The sequence below is a fragment of the Crotalus tigris genome, unplaced genomic scaffold (genome assembly GCF_016545835.1).
Source record: "Crotalus tigris isolate CLP2741 ecotype Arizona unplaced genomic scaffold, ASM1654583v1 scf7180000024362.2655971311:6658466, whole genome shotgun sequence".
In the NCBI taxonomy this organism is placed as follows: Eukaryota; Metazoa; Chordata; class Lepidosauria; order Squamata; family Viperidae; genus Crotalus; species Crotalus tigris.
In genome coordinates, this window is record NW_024100530.1 from 3,154,640 (window position 1) to 3,173,220 (window position 18,581).

The 18,581-nt window shown below is 42.3% G+C and overlaps 1 protein-coding gene across 5 annotated transcripts; it reads right to left on the reverse strand.

Annotated features, from left to right (window-relative positions):
* Positions 1-4,043: 4,043 nt before the first annotated feature.
* PDP2 (pyruvate dehyrogenase phosphatase catalytic subunit 2) lies at positions 4,044-16,820 on the reverse strand. 5 transcript variants are annotated; one of them, XM_039327527.1, is made up of 3 exons: positions 15,942-16,820; positions 13,400-13,464; positions 4,044-8,591 (listed from the first exon to the last, which is right to left on the reverse strand). In XM_039327527.1, exon 3 carries the CDS (start codon positions 8,546-8,548, stop codon positions 6,935-6,937), a length of 1,614 nt encoding a protein of 537 aa, XP_039183461.1. In that variant the 5' UTR covers positions 8,549-8,591; positions 13,400-13,464; positions 15,942-16,820; the 3' UTR covers positions 4,044-6,934. The 5 variants fall into 5 exon arrangements, with proteins under 5 accessions (XP_039183461.1, XP_039183459.1, XP_039183460.1 ...); XM_039327525.1 differs by lacking the exon at positions 15,942-16,820 and adding an exon at positions 15,611-15,873; XM_039327526.1 differs by lacking the exon at positions 15,942-16,820 and adding an exon at positions 15,065-15,585.
* Between the last annotated feature and the right edge of the window lie 1,761 nt (positions 16,821-18,581).

Genomic DNA, 18,581 nt, shown 5'->3' on the forward strand with positions numbered 1-18,581 from the left:
TTCATGTTTGCTTTGTTGTATCTTATTGAATAAAACAACCTGGCTGACTTCACGTCATGAAGTGAGCCATACTATAACTTGATCTTTGGATTAAGATGGAATTACCTGGAGTGACACAGCATGCTAAGTAATGAACGATGCTTTACAAACCACACTGATGTGCTAAGCCAAACTTTTGAGTGAGCTCTAATAAAGCTTAGCACGATGTAGGACTCTAGAAATGTGTTTATCCAAGACCGTGCTTAAGACTACAGGCTCCTCCTTCGGTGACTGTGGTAATCGGTTGCAGATTATGGATTCTCGCTGTTTTGCGTCTTCTTGCTTCTTCATCTCTTTTGCCTCTTGTTGCCGCATCAATGATTTATAGTTCTTGTTCTTAATTAAGAATTTAATTCTAAATTATTAATTAGTGGAGCCACATTGTCATGTGGGATTCTGCAAGGTGAAAGATATAGGTTTGCAAGTAATGAGTAGCTCTCAAGACACCAAAGCATTGGCTGATCTTGTCTAAGTTCAGTTGAATCAGAACTGGTTCAGTACTTGGATGAGAGATAACAGAAAATACTAGGACTGTTGATTAGACTAGTCCAGTGTTTCTCATCCTTGGCAGCTAGAAGATCTTTGGACTTTGGCTCCCAGAATCCCCCACAGTTAGCATTGCTTTTGTGGACTTCAACTCCCAGCAGATGCTTTTTCAACTTCTTAGTCCAATATTTCTTAATCTTGGCAACATCCTGGAAGAATGCAGTGGCCAATCATTTCTGCCTTGCTGCTGCACATTACCAGATCATTGTAAGCTGACAATAACCAGAAGGAGATGCTATGCTTTTAAGAAAAAGCTAGGACTTTTTGCAATCTTGGCTGATTCCCCATGAGAGGAAGTGGAAAAAACAAAAATAAAAACTCTCCAAAGGTTGCAGCTATTCCAGTTGTATAAAGAGTCCCTTTGCAAAAGCAGAAGAGGAGCTAATGTTATTTTAGGCACTGGTTATTTTAAAATTAGTCAAGCTAAGAGTGAAAAACAAACATGGTTGGTCAATTGGTACTGTTTACATCCAGAGTTTACTCAAGCAAAAAAGGGTTGCATAAGATGAAACATTCATAAACTGAGCGTATTGAACTGCCGGGGGGGGGGGAATGGTCTGACCTAGAAAAAGAAACAAGGAAATAAACATGTGCACTTACCAGCGTTCTACCACATTGCTTTGTTCCAACTTCTTCCTCCAAATATTTGGTTACATGTATTGAAGATAGGATCTGTTTCTCTTGGAGATTTAGCACATTCAGAACCTGGAATGTGGATGTACAGTAGCATGAACCTCTCACCATTTAACTTGCAAACTTTTGGCCTAGAACTGCAAGGGAAAAATAAATTGGCTCCAAAGAAAGCTTGTCTTAGCTACTGTTGCCTGAGATTTTACCATGCCAAAATCAAGAGTGACATCTTGTGGCACATCCTTGCTATGCCTTTTTCAAGTTTGCTCAAAGAGCAAATTTTGTGAGGTTCAGGGTTGGATGCCAGGTTGGGCTCTCTGTCTAGATAGCATCAGGATGGCTCTGAATCTTGGGACTGTAATGGAAGCCCAATGTATCCATGTTCTTCTGGTGGAGTCCAACAGAGCCGGCTGATTCCTGATCGATGATAGAAGCTGTTGGACCTGGTATACCCTTTGCTAGTGGAACCTCTCTTGAAAAGTCCCACTAATCTCCATTGGAACAGAAGAGAACAAGCTGTCTCCAAAAATTAATTCTTAGAGGTTGAAGATGGGAACCAAGCCGATGGAAAAAAAACAAGAAACAGTTCTTGGCTGAATGTTAGGAGAAACATCTTACAAGCAAGCCTTAGGGGTATGATGTGCTGCTACCATAAAATGATTTTCTGTCATTAGAATGTCTAAATAAAAGCTGGGAAGACAATCCCTCAAGAATGTTCTGTTGTTCTTGCATCCTGCAGGGTAGATGTTATATTTAACAGGAAGCTGCATTTGACTCTGTTTTGCTCAATTCTAAGGAAAATATTTCTACACATACCAACTAGGCGGTATGCTATTATTCCAACTGGTTGTAACCTATAAATTCTTCTTCTGATTATAGGGAGCCATTTGAACATTTGGAATACTAAGCAGGGGTCTCCATTCTCTCTGAACACTTTGGAATTTTGAGTGCATGTTGCAGGTCTTCTCCCAAAATGCTGCTGGTGGAAAATTTGGATGAGCTTGTAGATGGAGAATGCTTGCTATGGAGATCACAGCCACACACAGAGCATTGATTTCTCAAAATAAGTCTGGAGGCAGGTTGTTCCACTGGTTAATTGTTCTAACTGTCAGGAAGTTTCTCCTTAGTTCTAGGCTGCTTCTCTCTTTGGTTAGTTTCCATCCGTTGCTTCTTGTCCTGCCTTCAGGCGCTTTGGAAAAATAGCTTGACTCCCTCTTCTCTGGGGCAGCCCCTGAGATATTGGAGCACTGCTATCATGTCCCCCCTCGTCCTTCTCTTCGTTAGACTGGACATACCCAATTCCAGCAACCGTTCCTCATATGTTTTAGCCTCCAGTCCCCTAATCATCTTTGTTGCTCTTCTCATTGCCCTGATCCTTTTTGTGGACCAGTTCCACCTTAATCACACTATAAACATGCCCTTATCTCATATCCTTATGACATCTTTGTCTCATCTCTAGCCCACAGCTGTGGCAGCTTAGAGATGTGATCTGCCTTGCTTCATTGGCAAGAGAGTCGATGATCTGGTCAAGGGCTTGAGGCTGACCCCCTCCAAACTACATGATGATGACCATTTGGGCTTGAGCTGCGAAACAGAACCACCACCTGCTTCTCCATAGTCAACTATGCAATGCCTGCTCAGCACCTTTTTCATAGTACATGCAAGGTTGCTTATGAATACAGCTTTAACATTCTTTTGGAAACATGCTAGAACTGGTTTTAAAAATGCTTAGTGGGTTTAGTGCTCTTCTAATTATTTTTTTTTAAAAAAAAACAAAACTGGGCCTATGCTGCATGGAAGATTGATTTAAACCTTGAAATAGAGCTGGGAACAGCCAGTTTTATATTATTCATTCTGTCACCAGTGAGCGCCTTACAGGTTTTCTACTACTTTTGCTGGCAAGGGATTTCACACTTTTTTTTTAAATACTATTTTTATTATTTTGGTGGGAAGGTGTCATTTTTCCTACATCACATGAGCTGCTTCTGGGTGCTGCAGGCCACATTCAACACTGTTAGGTCCAGAAGGAAAAGTGAAACTCGGAGCTTGCTTATCATTGGCTTCCCCTCTGTGACCAGTCAGCCAAGCTATTGGACATGAGTTTAGCACTATTTCAGAACAGCACTAAACCTGTATTCGTAAACAGTATCAAGCACAGAACATAGCTATGTTGTCACCTGCCCACTAAACATCTTGACGGGCTAAATCAGCTTTTCTGTCTTCACCTATCCATCTTCATCCATTTAGAGCAGGGGTCTTCCAACTTGGCCCTTTTATGATTTGTGGACTTCAACTCCCAGAATTCCTCAGCCAATGTGCCTGGCTGAAGAATTCTGGAAGTTGAAGTCCACAAGTCATAAAAGGGCCAAGTTTGAAGACCCCTGATTTAGAGGAAAGTAACCCTCAGTTGGAGAGAAAACAAAGGTGGGGAAAATATATCTATCACTGTTCTTCATTGACCCACATTAAACCAGTAAGGGCAGCATCACTCAGCAGTATCCTGAGACAGAATAGGGATCAGCAGAAGGCAAAACAGTTGATTCCAGCTTATTTTTTCATGGATTGGATGGGTATCATGCTTCATTATGCTTCCTGACTGTGCTTCATCCCTACTTAGAAAAATGGAAAAAGTACATGATGCTAGAAAAAGGTATGTGAATATTGCAGTCAAGAGCATTGCAAGCTTCTATGTGTGGATTTGGTTTATTTTTTTTATTGTTGTTGGGTTTATGGGTTTATTTTGTTGTGTATTGTGTAAAAGCAGGATATAAATCTAAAAAACCAGCACAGTGTATTTTGCATAACAAACAGCAAAACTGACTTCTTTATCCTTTCATTCATCTTCATATCTTTATTCCCGAGCACAATAAGTTTTAAAAGGTTTGAACATATTTTTAAAGTATGTACATGTAATAAATGCTCTCTTCATCTCAATGCTAGCTCATTTTAACTTGTTAACATTTAAAACTGCTTGATGTACTATGTTAAATTAATATTATACATAAATAAATATGCTTTCTCTTGAAGCAGATACATCTGTTATCTTGTAACCACGTTCTATAAAGATTAGTAATTTCTCAATATTACTGACTCTATTTTTTACATAACTTGTTGAACTGTGTCTAACTTGAGTACAGGCCAGCTTCTGGAAAATGTCTCCAATTCAAATTCCTCTGAGCTTAACTGTATCTTGGTGAGACCTGCATTGTTCTGGAGATTGGTATCACCCCATCCCCTTTGTTATCAATGATACTTCAATATTCAAGGATATGTTGGTCTGTTCTAAACACCATAAGGGCCTGCTTACATTAATGAATTTTAATGTTCTAGGATATTTTATCCAGCAACATTAAACAATATAGCCCAGAAACGATACCCTTAAGCTAGAGAACATACTCTACATAATGGGAGGCACTGTAATCTACACAGAACAGGAATGTAGAAACTGTAAGGGTAGAGAGGGAGATGGATTAGGAAACGGTAAGGTCAGACGGAGCAGCTAAACTGAGTTGATATTTGAGAGGTTAGTGGTGGATCATATGGCTATGTGTGCATACATTTTCAGATTCAGTCTTAGAATTTCTCTAGTGGAGACTCTATCAAATAAGTATTTGCAATGGGGGTATCTTTTTTGTTGTTGTTGTAATCTCGAGCAGGGCAGATCAAAGAGAATTCCTCTCATTTTTGGAATTGTTTTGCTAAGGCAGGTTTGAGAAAAGTTCTCTGGTGGGTGATTGTCAAGTGAAAATAACAGAACCTGGGAGAAAATTCAGCTATATATCTGCAAAATGAATGGAGCAAGAAAGGGTATCTGCCAAACTAATGGGGCAAGATTGAAATAATCAAAGTGAAAAATGCATTAAACAAAAATGCTCTGGATAAGGGGGATCAGATACAGCAGAATTTTTTTTTTTAGGGGAATTTCACAGCTTTTTGAAGGACACATCTGATAGCAGACTTTTTCAGAGTAAGCCCAGGGAGAATTAAAGACACAAAGAAGTGGCTTCAGTAAAGCAATTGAATATAGCTAAGAGAAGCAGTTCATATCCTCGGTTCTAAGAATGTGTCCTGTGGCTTACAGAAAAGGACAACAAGTTGATTAAGAAAAATTGAGAAGTAGACTTCCTTAAAATCATGATTCAGTCAGTGAGTAGTGTGGACTATTATTAAACCCTGCTCTTTTTCAGAAAACTGTCAGCAACACATGTATTACTCATCCATGACTGGTACCAAATACATATTCATTTCCACCCAGCTTTCAAACAAGTATTAGTCAATAGTTGTTGTTTTTTTTAAAAAAAGATCGAACATAAATAAAAAGCACAATATTTGTCCATTCTTAAGAAATTAAAGCCATTCATTTGCAAGATTGTGTGTTGATCCAAAGATGCAGATATAACCTTGCATGATAAAACAGCTTCCAATTGCCTTTCAAGAATGCAGCACAGCTACAAATAGTACGTAATCCTTTCTGAGGCTTTTTTTTTTTAAGTGAATGAGAGACACTCACGTAAGACTGCTATGGTAGCAGAAGAATCAACAGGAGTTTGAAATCCCTGAAGTGCTATCTATGAGTATTCAAGTAGCAATTTGTGCAGCATATGAACAGTAGCCAGTTCAGATGAGGAAAGAAAAGGAGTTGTAGGCCATCAGCAGAAAGGCGAGGAGGAAAGCTGATCACAGTGGACACTGTTTAAATAGCTGAAACCTTCCCTATTAATGCAACGTGATGGAATCTCATGCTAATGTCTTAGGAACAGAAGATAAAATTCAGCAATGAATTTGTATTCAGGGAAGTGTTTCAATGACCCTCCACAAGCCTTTGAAAATAGCTGTATCTTAAGCCCAAAATTATAACCCAGCCCAGCCTGATCTTTCCAGCAGATAATTCTGCCAGGGTCCTGTTTAGAAGCTGGAGTTTCTAAGAAAGATGCTAAGAACTGGAATTCAGAGAATGTCAACATGCAACCATTGTCAATAGCAATTCAAGGGAGTGTGGGAAAAGAGAGACCAAAGAGTTTGCAGCTTTGATGCAGGAAGAGCTATAACATTCTGCACCATCTCTCACTTTGCTCAGAGTGAGTCTTCCTTTCCTGAAAGCAAGAAAACAAACCTTTGAAAATAGCTGTATCTTAAGGAACTCCGGTGGCTAGGGATTTTGACCTGGCCCAAGTGGATATGCAGTGGCAAAGGGACATAGCTGGATATAATTCATAATTCTTGGACAGGCTTAGAGTAAGCGCCCTTTGGAGCAGCATCTCTGCTTTTCAATACCAGTCATTTCGTATGGATTGGAATCCCCAGCTCCATTGCCTCCCAAAGTGTCCTCAGAAAGACAATTCATCTCTCCCCTACATGCAACCTTTTCACTGATGGCCATTTTGGAGAGCTCACAGAGGAAGAGGCCTGTCTGCTATTCCAATCTACTTTAGAAATTTTGAGCGTTGCAAGCTATTCACACGTTTCTAACTACGAAGTTGAGGTTCCACTTAACTATTACCAGCTTCTTCCAGGTACCCAATTGATTACAAAACCCAAGTCTTCCACTAAAATCAAATGATTGCCCCCAAATGATTTTATGAGCCAAAAATTCATTAATTTTTTATAGGAATTCAAGGCCTTACAGGAACTAAACTTGGTCTCCTGAAGCCAGGAAAGAGACTTCTATGGCTGAGGCTCTCCTACAAGAATGTTTCTGGGAATTTGAAGTGAAGTGAACTCAGGATCTTTCTTCATCGTCTTGATAGTATCTATCAATTACATCTGAATTAAAATAGACTACTGTAACGGTGATATCATCCCTATACATGCGTGCTAAGTCATCAGGAAGAGTCAACATTGCAATGAGCTTTTCCTGGTCTATCTTCCCATACTCATTGGTGCCAATGGCGTGTCGGATGAGATGGGTTGCCACATTCCGGTCACAGGGCTGGTCAGTCTGGGCCTTTCTCCGAAGTAGCAGGTCTTGCATATACCCCAAGCTGGTTGGTTTCTTAAAAGTGAGCTCAGTTTTCTGATCATCAGCTTCAACCGCATGGTTTGCAATGAGCTGGACCACCTCTTCATTACTCAACATGTCCCACAGGCCATCAGAAGCAAGAACCAGAAACTTATCCTGCCGTCTGATTTTGTGGTAAATGACCTCTGGCTCAGCAGTCAAATAAGGGGGTGTGTGATAACATGGAGGGACGAATTCATAGATGTTTAAATCCTCCAGGTTGCAGTGGTTTTTAAGGACGCTCTGCTGCAGCTCCTGACTCCACTTGAACATGACATCTCCAAAAGCTCTAGAAGGCATAAGGACTCCCAGCAACCTGTCGTTCAGGAAGAGAGTGCTCCCTTCAGAAGCTGGGTGTTCACTTTTTAACCGCAAGATTTCCGACTCATTGAAAGCATTGTGATCCCGGGTAAGCGGTAAAGCAGACCACGTGCCGTTGGGGTTCTGAGCTCCCAGGATCACCCTGCAATCCCCAGCATTTGCAACATGCAGATGAATCTGATCCACATGAGCTAAGCAGGCCGTCGCACCCGAGAAAGCCACCTGAACAGCGATATTTTTCAGCAGTTCATTTTGGGAAGGTGCCTGAACTTCCAGCGATATGTCTGAATCCAGCCTTTGAAAAGCACCAACCAAAGCTTCTTCTATCGTCAGTCCAAGGTCGGTGTCCGAGTTCAGTAAGTCTTGCCAATACACTCTGAGCTGCTCCAGGTACAGGGAGGCAACCTCATGGAAGAAGCTGTCATTGGGGTGTTTGTGCCACTGAAGGATCGGCAGAATCGGTTTCATAGACTCCATGGCCAGCTCAATCTCTTCCAGCGTTTGCCGAGGCAGAAGAGAAACAGCAAGGTAAGAAAACAGCCTCTCACTAACCGACTGAGCACAGGCATAGCCAGCATGGCCATCAAAGACCCCGAACATCATTCCCCTCGTCTGCAAACAGGTTGCCGCACTTCGGCGGTCTTCCATCGGCACGTTGGCTCCCAGCTGGTTGGACTCGAACTTCAATACTGAGCTGGGATTTTTCCCATCAAATTCAGGGACGGTGTAGGACAACTCGCTCGCCTTTAGGACCTCATTGATCTGTGTTGGTGTCAAGTGAAAAGAGAAGTCTTCTTCCTCTGTGGAGGTATGTCGGAACGCCTTTCCCAGAGGGAAAGCGTGATTGACCTTGCAACTGCATCTTGCCGGAGACCAACTTGAATGACCTCTGGCAAGCAAACATTTCCATGCTTGATTTTGGGAGAGAACACATCTGGAATAGAGGTGTCTTCTTCCAGGCAAAGTGGCAACAGCAGACCTTGAAATAATAACCCAACTAGGCATAATGCCCATCCTACGATTCCCTTAGACTTCCAATCAGCGTGTTCTGGAAAGTCTACAAGTAAAACGAAAACATAGTTAAAGGAGAAAACAGGAAGAGCACACAATTTCGACAGCAAAGTGTTGATTTTCCAAATTACTTTCCACCAAGAGGCTCCCACAGATATAAGAGCTTATAATTATTCCAAATAATAATTCTGTTTGCATACGCAGCTTACAGTCATCAGTCTGGCAACATTCACATGGGAGAAATTAAACAATATGTCTGGACTCTAGCCTCCTGGAGAGGAAAGCTATGGCAAATCTAGACAGCATACTAAAAAGCAGAGACATCACCCTGCCAACAAAAGTGCGTATAGTCCAGGCCACGGTTTTCCCAGTTGCAATGTATGACTGTGAAAGTTGGACCATAAGAAAGGCTGAGCACCAAAGAATTGAGGCCTTTGAACTCTGGTGCTGGAGAAGACTCCTGCGAGTCCCTTGGACTGCAAGGCATTCAAACCGGTCAGTCCTAGAAGAGATCAACCCTGACTGCTCTTTAGAAGGCCAGATCCTGAAGTTGAAACTCAAGTACTTTGGCCACCTAATGAGAAGGAAGGACTCGCTGGAGAAGAGCCTGATGCTGGGAAAGATGGAGGGCAATAAAAGAAGGGGATGACAGAGAATGAGGGGGCTGGATGAAGTCACTGAAGCAGTAGGCGTGAGCTTAAATGGACTCCAGAAGATGGCAGAGGACAGGAAGGCCTGGAGGAAGATTGTCCCTGGGGTCGCAATGGGTCAGACAGGACTTCGCAACTAACAACAACAACTGGACTATAGCAGGCATCAGCAGCAGAACACTTTCATAATTGCAATATCCCTTCTACTCGGAAACCGCTTCTGGACTTTGTGCTTGAGATGGAAATGATTTGGGGTTTTTCTAATTAGATTGTTTTGTCCAGACAGAAATGGCTAGTATGTATTATTATGTAAAAGTCAAAAGTTGAGGTTTTACTGTATTCTACTCTACCAAAATGAGTAGGAAGTCAATGCTTTCCTTTTTCTTTTCCCTTTTCCCTTACACTTTTTTCTCTCCCCTTTCTCCTCCCTCCGATTTTCTATTATTTTTATTTTTCTTTGTATTTTTATCTTATGAATAAAATGATAAAATTTGTCATCTCCAAGATTTCAAAATGGCAACATCGCTAAATAGCTTGTCCATCCTTACAACACTCGGTATTTTTATGTTTTCAAAAAAAAAAAGGGGGGGCTAATGGTAGAAAACTCTTGAGACCGATTGCCAAATCTTCTGTGGCTTTGGTTTTTTTTTTTACCTAATACCTGTAAAGGTATGTTGGAATGACCTTAAAAAAAAGGAGGAAGAGCAACAGGACAGACGATTATCACGTAAAAGGTATCTCAGTCCACAGAAAGCAAAGCGGTGCGAGAAGCACGTCAGAAGGGACCTACCCTGCTTCTCTGGAAAGTAAAAGTAAAGGAGAGTTAAAGAGCTTTCAGACTTGCAAGATTCTGTCCCTCTAACCCAGTGGTTCTCATCCTTTTTAATGCCGCGACCCCCCAACCGGTCATAAGTCGAGGACTACTCAACCGGTCGTAAGTCGAGGACTACTCAACTGGTGCAGCACCGTTTGCAGAATGGGACTTTTGGCGGGCTCAGCAGGGCAGAGACAGCCTGGACAATTCCTATTGGCTTTTGAAAGCCAATAGAATTAGTCTCTATTCAAGAGAGTCTATTCTATTGGCTTTCAAAAGCCAATAGAATAAAAGGAAGGAGCACAGCTAAGGAAAAGGGGGGAAAAATGGCGGACTGCGTTGTTTGGCGACCCCCCATGAAATGGTCGTTCGACCCCAAATGGGGTCCTGACCCATAGGTTGAGAACCACTGCTGTAACCTTACAATAAAGGTAGCAGGAACTCGTGGTTTTTATTTCTTGTTTGGACTGCCTGGACAACACTATCTTAAGAGCCGTGGTGGCAGAGTGGTTAGAATGCAGTATTGCAAGCTAGTTCTGCTGACGGCCAGCAGTTCGATCCTCACTGGCTCAAGATTGACTCAGCCTTCCATCCTTCTGAGGTCAGTAAAACGAGGACCCAGATATTTTACAGCTCTCTTGAACTTTCACCATTCCTTTTGAAGGACAAAAGGAGCCTCTTTCTCCTACGTTCTACTTTCCCAAGGCTGAGTAACTGTCTTCTCTTGCCCTCTTCCTCTTCAAGGTCAAAGCTAAATTCCTTTAACCACTTCCTCTCAATCTCAGGGGAATTTGACAGCAGACAAATTTGTAAATTCAACCCACGGCCTAAAACTGGGCTGGAAGAATCAAGATTTCAGATAAACTCAAGGCTGCTTCCAATGCTAGACTTAGATAAAGTACCGTGCCGTCTTAGCAGCTCAAGTGATGTGCAAATGCCCGGTGGTAAATACATGACTCATCAGATGTACAAGTAATCCCCAACTTTAATTCTGCAACTCAAGGCAAGCTTTGCCCAAACTTGATGCAAAATAGAAGGAGAAAGACAAGCTGCTTCCTTCACTCCACCCAAGGTCTATTATCTGCCCTTGAGAAGGATCAGAGAAGAAAGAGACAGGAAGGCAACAAACCTGCTCAACCAGATCTTCTTTCTCCTGGCCTTTGTCCAAAATCACAACAGTCACCAACTGTTCAAGTAACAAAGATGCTGTTGTTGATAGGTTGCCCTTTCAACAATATTCATTGCATTTTATTGACCATTGTTTGCACTGCTTGCAAACTGCAGGATATAACATAGCTAACAACAAAGATAACAACCAGGTAGATAACAACAAAGATGACTAGAGGGTCAGAGGCTATAACGTATGAAGAACAGTTGCAGGAATTGATTTTGTCCAATCTGATGAAAAGAAAGACTAGAAATGACATGATAGCAATCTTCCAATATTTGAGGAGCTGTCACAAAGAAAAGAAGGTCAACCAAAGCACCTGAAAGCAGAACAAGAAGCAACGGATAGAAACTAATCAAGGAGAGAAGCAACCTAGAACTAAGGAGAAATTTCCTGATAGTGAGAACAATTAATCAGTGGAATGACTTGCCTCCAGAAGATGGGTGGGGAGAGGTTGGACGGAGGACCAACGCCTTCTCTTCCAACTCTGTTATTCTGTTGTTATCCTGTTATTCTTTTGGATCACGTGTATCCATCTCCATCAAGCCCAAACAAAGTCCGGAATGGTATAGATATCCTGCCATAGGCAGGGGGTTGGACTAGAAGATCTAGAAAACTCCTTCCAACCCTATTATTCTATGCTCTGTGTTCTAACGTGTTAGCTGCCAGTTTTTGGCCCCTTCCATCCTCAAACAAAGAAGCCCTGCTCATTTCATAACTGAGGCCACTTGATCATGAGACAACTTCTGCTCGAGACAGGTGGAGGAAGAAAGGCAGTGAATGAACGCAGATCATATTCATACAGAAGTCCTGGTTTGTTTCATCATTTGGCACCACCTGTTTTTGCTCTTTTGCATTAGGCATTATGCAGTTACAGTCTCGTAGCTGTTTCTGTCTGCCTCCCAAGCACACCAGACAGGAAATATGACAAGATGAGCTAATTCTACTTTATTATAAGGCTACATTCACAGAATCTCGCAAGTCTGAAAGAACGCATCTCCTCCCACCATTTCTCTTTACTGCGGGATAAGCTAAGGTAGATCTTTTCTAAGTTTCTTTCTTTGCCCGTTGTTCATCTGCAGGCTGTCTCCTTATCTGATCATCTTCTAGGCAGCATTTTTTAAAACTCCCCCTTCCAAGGTCATTTTCACATACCATTAAGTTTCTATTTACCCCAAATTACAGCTGCATCAACAGTCTGCTAATCTATTTTTGCAGAATAAGCCATAATTGGCTGTTAACAACTGGCTAAGCTGTAAATCACAGTGCACAAGTTAAAGTGGGAGCACCTATTGATTTAAAAGCAAAACCCTTGGCAACATCTATGCCTGTAAATTTAACCTAGTTTTTAGTTAATACCGAGTAGGACACAATTCCTGGATATTGCATAGATAAATGCTTGCTATCTGTCCACTATTATCTTCCCCTCCCGCTACATGTTTGAATCTTATGATGTATAGCAGGGGTCTTCAAACATGGCCCCTTTATGACTTGTGGACTTCAACTCCCAGAATTCCTCAGCCAGGCACGCTGGTTGAAGAATTCTGGGAGTTGGAAGTCCACAAGTCATAAAAGGGCCAAGTTTGAAGACCCCTGATTTGTAGCTTTTTTTCTAGTCATCCACTTGCACTATGTGTCCAAAATATACAAATTTATGTCTGCTAATCAAAAACTCAGTTGTTCTGGACTGACTAGTTTGACTTGCAGTCCATGGTTTGCTTAGTAATTAAACATTTAACCTAGACAGTGGTCCTCAATTTACAACCATTTGAAGTTACAACAGACCCCATAGTCACGTAATCAAAATTCAGGCAGTTGACTGACTGACACATATGTACAAGGGTTGCAGCATCCTGTAATTGTCATTCGTGATCTTCCTAGTCAACTTCTGATAAATAAAGATTATAGGGGAAGCTGGATTCCTTAACAACTGCCTTGTTTAGCAATGGAAAATCTGGTCCCATTTGTGTTCGTAAATCAAGCACTACTTGTATATAATTTGGGCAAGATCCACTGTCTTTCTCCTTAAAAACAGAAGTTGTAAAGTTGTTTCCTTTTGATAAACACAACATTGCCACTTTTTCTTCCGTTTGTTTCTAGACAAACAAATGGGGAAAAAGTGGAAATATTGTAAATTACAATCAATAGCTTTTTTTCTACTTACAGAAAAAAAAGAAAATAAAATACCAGGAAGAATTATGAAACATTTCAAAGTTATTTACCTTGTTAATCATTCATGTTTTTGCTTTCTCCAAATATTAGCAGGGCAGATGTCCTTCACCAGGACCTGTTGAAAAATCAGTGTAGTCAGATTTTAAAAAGATAGAAACATGCCAATTGTCAGGGCCTGCAAAACAAAACCATCATTCTTCCTCACCTATAAATTTAAATGTATTCACAATGTATACCTGATATATTGATAATGTTAGATAACATTTGCTATCCATAGACAAGGATTTCTTTTCCTTGCACAGAAAAAGGATTCCACGCAATAAAAAATTGCCATGACAAAAGTAGTAGCCTTTTAGGATGTTGAAGTACTCAGATCAGCTGCAGAAACACAAATACAAACACTTGTTTTAAATCTGAATATTAAAGTCTTCTCTTTTATTATGTCACAAACCTTCGGTTTAAAACAGCAATTTACCACTCTATAACTACACCCCTGGTATTCCCTTCACATAATTGCTTCACAGTGAAAAATACAATGTGGGGGTCAGGCCACCTGAGCAAAACAGAACCTAAAATGTACCCAGGTTTTTAATAGTCACATTTTGTTACACATCAAACTAAACTTTGGGCTGTTTGAATAACAGGTCAGCAATAGGAATGTTATTTTAGGTCCTGATAACAGTGTTGACTTTGCTTTTGTGATGTTGTTATAGTGCACGGATCCATATTTGCAGGAGCAAATAGGCCAGACAGCAAAAACAGAACAAGATAATTGGGAATGTCTCAGGGGTAGCCTTTTTACACAAGATTTCAAAAAATATATTGCAAGCTGCAATGAGAATCACATTAAAGACATGCTACTTCAATGATCCAGGTTATTAAAGCAGTGGCTTCTTATTTTAGGGTCTGCTGGAGGCTCCCACAGATCTTCCTCTTTTAATGAACCACAGAAAGTGGCTGCATTCAAACAGGTTCCAAAACATTTCAGATTTCATATGATGAATGCACAGTTGTGGAACACGATACGCTCCTTGCTCCTTGCTCCTTCCTCCGTGACAGGTTAATCAACACAGTAAATAGAGAAACTGTTGCTCTATTAAGCTTACACCCTATAAGAAAGCTCATTTTGTAAAATCCGTTCCCAACATATGAGAGTAATAAAACGTTAGCAAATGCCCCCGCTATCTTCAAATTTCACTTTGAAAAAGTTGGGATATTCTTTAGAATCTTTTTCCTCCCCCCCCCCTTCCTTTCTACTTCTTTCATCTACATTTCTTTCCCACTTTATTAAATTTCTTCGTTCTTCCTGAATGCCAAACCTGCACTGTTTTAATTCGGCTTCAAAACTTCAATGAACATTTTAAAAAGGAAAACTTGGAACGCAGAGCCTCCTTTTGCAAAAATCCTTCTCTGCTGCGCCCAATTTGGCGCAGCACCTTTAAAGAGCAATCAAAATCGAATTACCAATCGATAAAATTTAATAGCAAGCAAAATGGCAAGCTGGGAACTAAGCATTCAATTCTTCCAGCTTCAGAGAGTTCTTTTGCAACTCCTGAACTCAGTTCCGTTTCCGAACCAGGGCTGATCTGCAGCAATGAATGGCTGATCACGTTTACACGACACTCCCTGGATAAACACCACCGAGAAAGAAATAAAAAGTTAAAATTAAAAAGCAAAACAAGCCAACCAACCCTGTATTTTCTTCAGATGTTCACCTGCGGACTTCCTGCACACTGAAACCTCCGCGAAAAGACAAAAACCTGCTTCTTTCCTCCTTGCAATTAATCACATTCCAGTTTGGGGCGTTAAGAAGAAGCATCAGCTGGAATACAGTATAGCAAAGAAAAGCAAGCTTCAATAGAAGCTTGACTCCGCCCCTAGGTCGCTCAGCCATGGGCTGCAGCGGGAGGCGTGAGAGGGCGATCAGGGAGCTGATTGGCCACTGTGGGGCAAAGCTACGCCCCCCCCGCGCCACTGCTAACTCGCGTGGGGCTTACCCAGCTGGGTTCTGCTGCCCCTAGCGGCCGCTCGGAGTTTTGCAGCCTCAACACACACTCTCCCCAGACCGCGGAGAGCTCCGAAGGCAACGGAACCCGCCCAGCAGGCTTCGCAGAACGTGTGAACGGGTAATGTGGAACGTGCTCGGGCCCCAGGTTCTTTGGGACGGCCGGCATCCCCCAGGGAATAACGCGAACCCGCATGTTCTCAAGGCGAAGCATCCGCACCCGTACAACCTCAGGAAGACTGGGAGAAAGACGTACCTCGAGTCGGGCGAGCCTGCCTGCTGAGCAACCGGAGCCGTGTGAATTGCTCAGAGGCGAGGCGAGGCGCGGCGCTTCTCCCCTCCTATACGGGAAATGACAGCGAGCCCAGCCCCAATCTTGCTTCCCCTCGACATAAACCCTCCCCGAGCCGTTTCCAGTGGGGAGGTGCCTTCCAAACAAGCCGATTTAGCCAGCCATCCCTTAACAAGCCTAGATGAAGTCACGCCTAAGCCGATGCCCAGCCATTCTCCCCCCCCCCAGTAACACACCCCCCCAGGACCGCAGCGCCTGCAAACACGGAAAGGTCCACGTGAGCGCAAGTACCCACGTTCTCCAAACCCGCGTGTAGAGCCGCTGTAGAGCCTTTTGGGTTGGAGAAAGGGAAAGCCGGCAGGGAGCAGCCACCCCCGCCCCGCCGGGATACGATACGCCCTTTGCTTATCTCTGCCAGCCTCGCTTTGTCCTCGGATGGCCTCGGGCGGAAGGGCAAGGGCGAGGTGCCCGCTGGGCTTCCGCTGCGGCGGGCAGCAGCCGGATTCCGACGTTGCACGAGGCAGAGAAGAGAACACGCAAGCTAACTCCCGGGTCGCCCAGGCGTTCTCAGCGCCTTGCAAAAGAGTTGCTTGCTCCTTGCGAATTGGCTGAGCAAGGCTACGTGTTTAAGCGCATTTTGGATGTGGTCGTAAAAACTAATCAATTACTAAACTCTCCGGCCTTGAAATGTCAGAAGAGAGCATTTGGCTTGGATTTCACCGAAACCCCCAAACCAGAAAATCCATTTTTTGCTTCTTCTTCTTTTTTTTTTTAAAGTGGAGGGAAGGAAGAAGGATGTTGATGGTGGTGATGGAAAAACCCAGGTTGACGTTTGTCACGCTTCCTGTTGCAAACCTCTCCAAATTAGAGGCTGGGGTTTTTCCATTATAACTTAGGCACTTCTGCACTGTTATAAATGTCAATGAGTTGGTAATTTTTGGCTCCTCTTCAGGTGTACTTCCCTATTTATATTTAGGGGAAATGCCAAAATGCATCTAAAAAAACCCAAAAAAAACTTGAGCAGCAAAGCCCTTTTTAAAAAGATGCTGGATGACACCCTGTGGATACCTTTAGTTATAATCTGTTAAAAAGCTGATGGACTATAAACTTCTGGAAAACCATTTGGTTGGTTTAAAAAGCCCAACTTCTTGTTGTAGCATCTGTAGTGTTTGTTTGTTTATTTATTTGCATAGACTGGTAAAATCATCTTTTCTTGTTACATAAGCTTCAAAAATGAACCAACATAATTTAAATAGACCTTTTGGTTTTCCTCCATATCTTTCTATTGTTCGTTATTTTGGTATCAGAGATCAAAAGGATCTCCAAGAGAGGTCAAGCCACTTCTGATTTAAACTCAATCATTGCAAGAGTCCAGTTACTACTGCGAATAATAATAATCACAAAATACAAAAACCCTCCTAAGCGTATGTAAATAGAGTGGACTGGAATACTTGGCACTTTCCTAAGCACGCCGTTGTGCTAGACATCCATTGGCGGGGTCCATTTTGCTGTCCAAATTCAAGGAGACCTAACTTTAAGTGGATTTGCCCCCCAATGGGATTTTCCCATGGATTTCATCTGGAAACAGAAATAGGGCAGTATCAAAAAATCTGCACCCTCCTAAGCATACCAATGTGCTAGGACAGTGATGGTGAACCTTTTAGAGACCGAGTGCCCAAGCTGCAACCCAAAACCCACTTATGCATCGTTGGGTGCCGGGTGGGTGTGGCCCATTGAGTGGGTGTGGCCCACTGAGTGGGCGTGGCTGCGGTGGTAACAGCAGACTGGGTGGGACTAAAAAGTTCAATCAATCAATTCCAACTTTGTAATATCTTTTTTTTCCCTGCGAGAAGTTGAAATTGACTGATTGATTGAACCTTTTTTTTTTTTTGCACACGGCAGCGGAGGCCTAAAGCGAAAAGGTTTTATAAAACCCAGCTGAAGGCCTAGGACTCGGGCGACGGTGCTGTGCCCACAGAGAGGGCTCTGAGTGCCGCCTCTGGCACCTATGCCATAGGTTTGCCACCACTGTGCTAGGCATCCACTCATAATGTCCATTTTCCTGTCCAAATTTATGGAGACCTAACCCTAGCCTAGCCCTAAGTGGATTTGGCCTCCCCCCCCCCGTGGGATTTTCCCATGCATATCACAAGGAAACTGTAAATAGAAATAGAACGACTATGGCCAAAGAAAGCGAAAATACTATCAATAGGCACTTTGCAGCCAAAACCATCTGGAGCCCCACTTGAATACTGTCAGCATTGACACAATCACCATCTGTCAACTGCAAAAGCAGCTTTACTTGGAACAACTTACATCTCACAGTGATACCTTTAATATTATTAAACAACAACCTTTACCTATCTCAGGTCCTTTAGAAGTGCTTGGTAGGCAGAAATATGTGCCAAATCCAATCTAAACCTCTGGCTGACTGAGTGGCCATCATAATAATTTAAACTTTGCACTGTCAAATGATTTGGGGAGGGTGATTTTCCAACGAAGGTGAATGGTTGAGGAAATGGGGTTCTCGGGGTCCTGTATGAGTCTGAACTGCTTCTCGGGGTCTCTGGAAACTTAGCTGTTTAATGATAGTTGACATGTACTGTTTGAAAAGTCTTCGGCTAAATCTCTAGGGTTACATTAAAGAAGGAAAACTGTATAAGTCTTGAAGAACCATTGTTAATCAGTGGTTGGATTTGCTTGGTTAGAGCTCAGTGCAATGTGTAAACTCTTCAAGAAAATGTGGTTAAGCTCATTGCAACTTGCTGTGATATGTGAATCTAAGTTTACAAAGGCCGGGAATGAATTCGTGGTTCTCAAACTAACTGACACTATCCCTCTCTATTATCCATACTGGTTAGGACCAAATTGGAGTTTTAGCTCAACAGCATTTTTGAAGGATTATGGTTCTCTATCTTTGGCAAACATCTTCGGA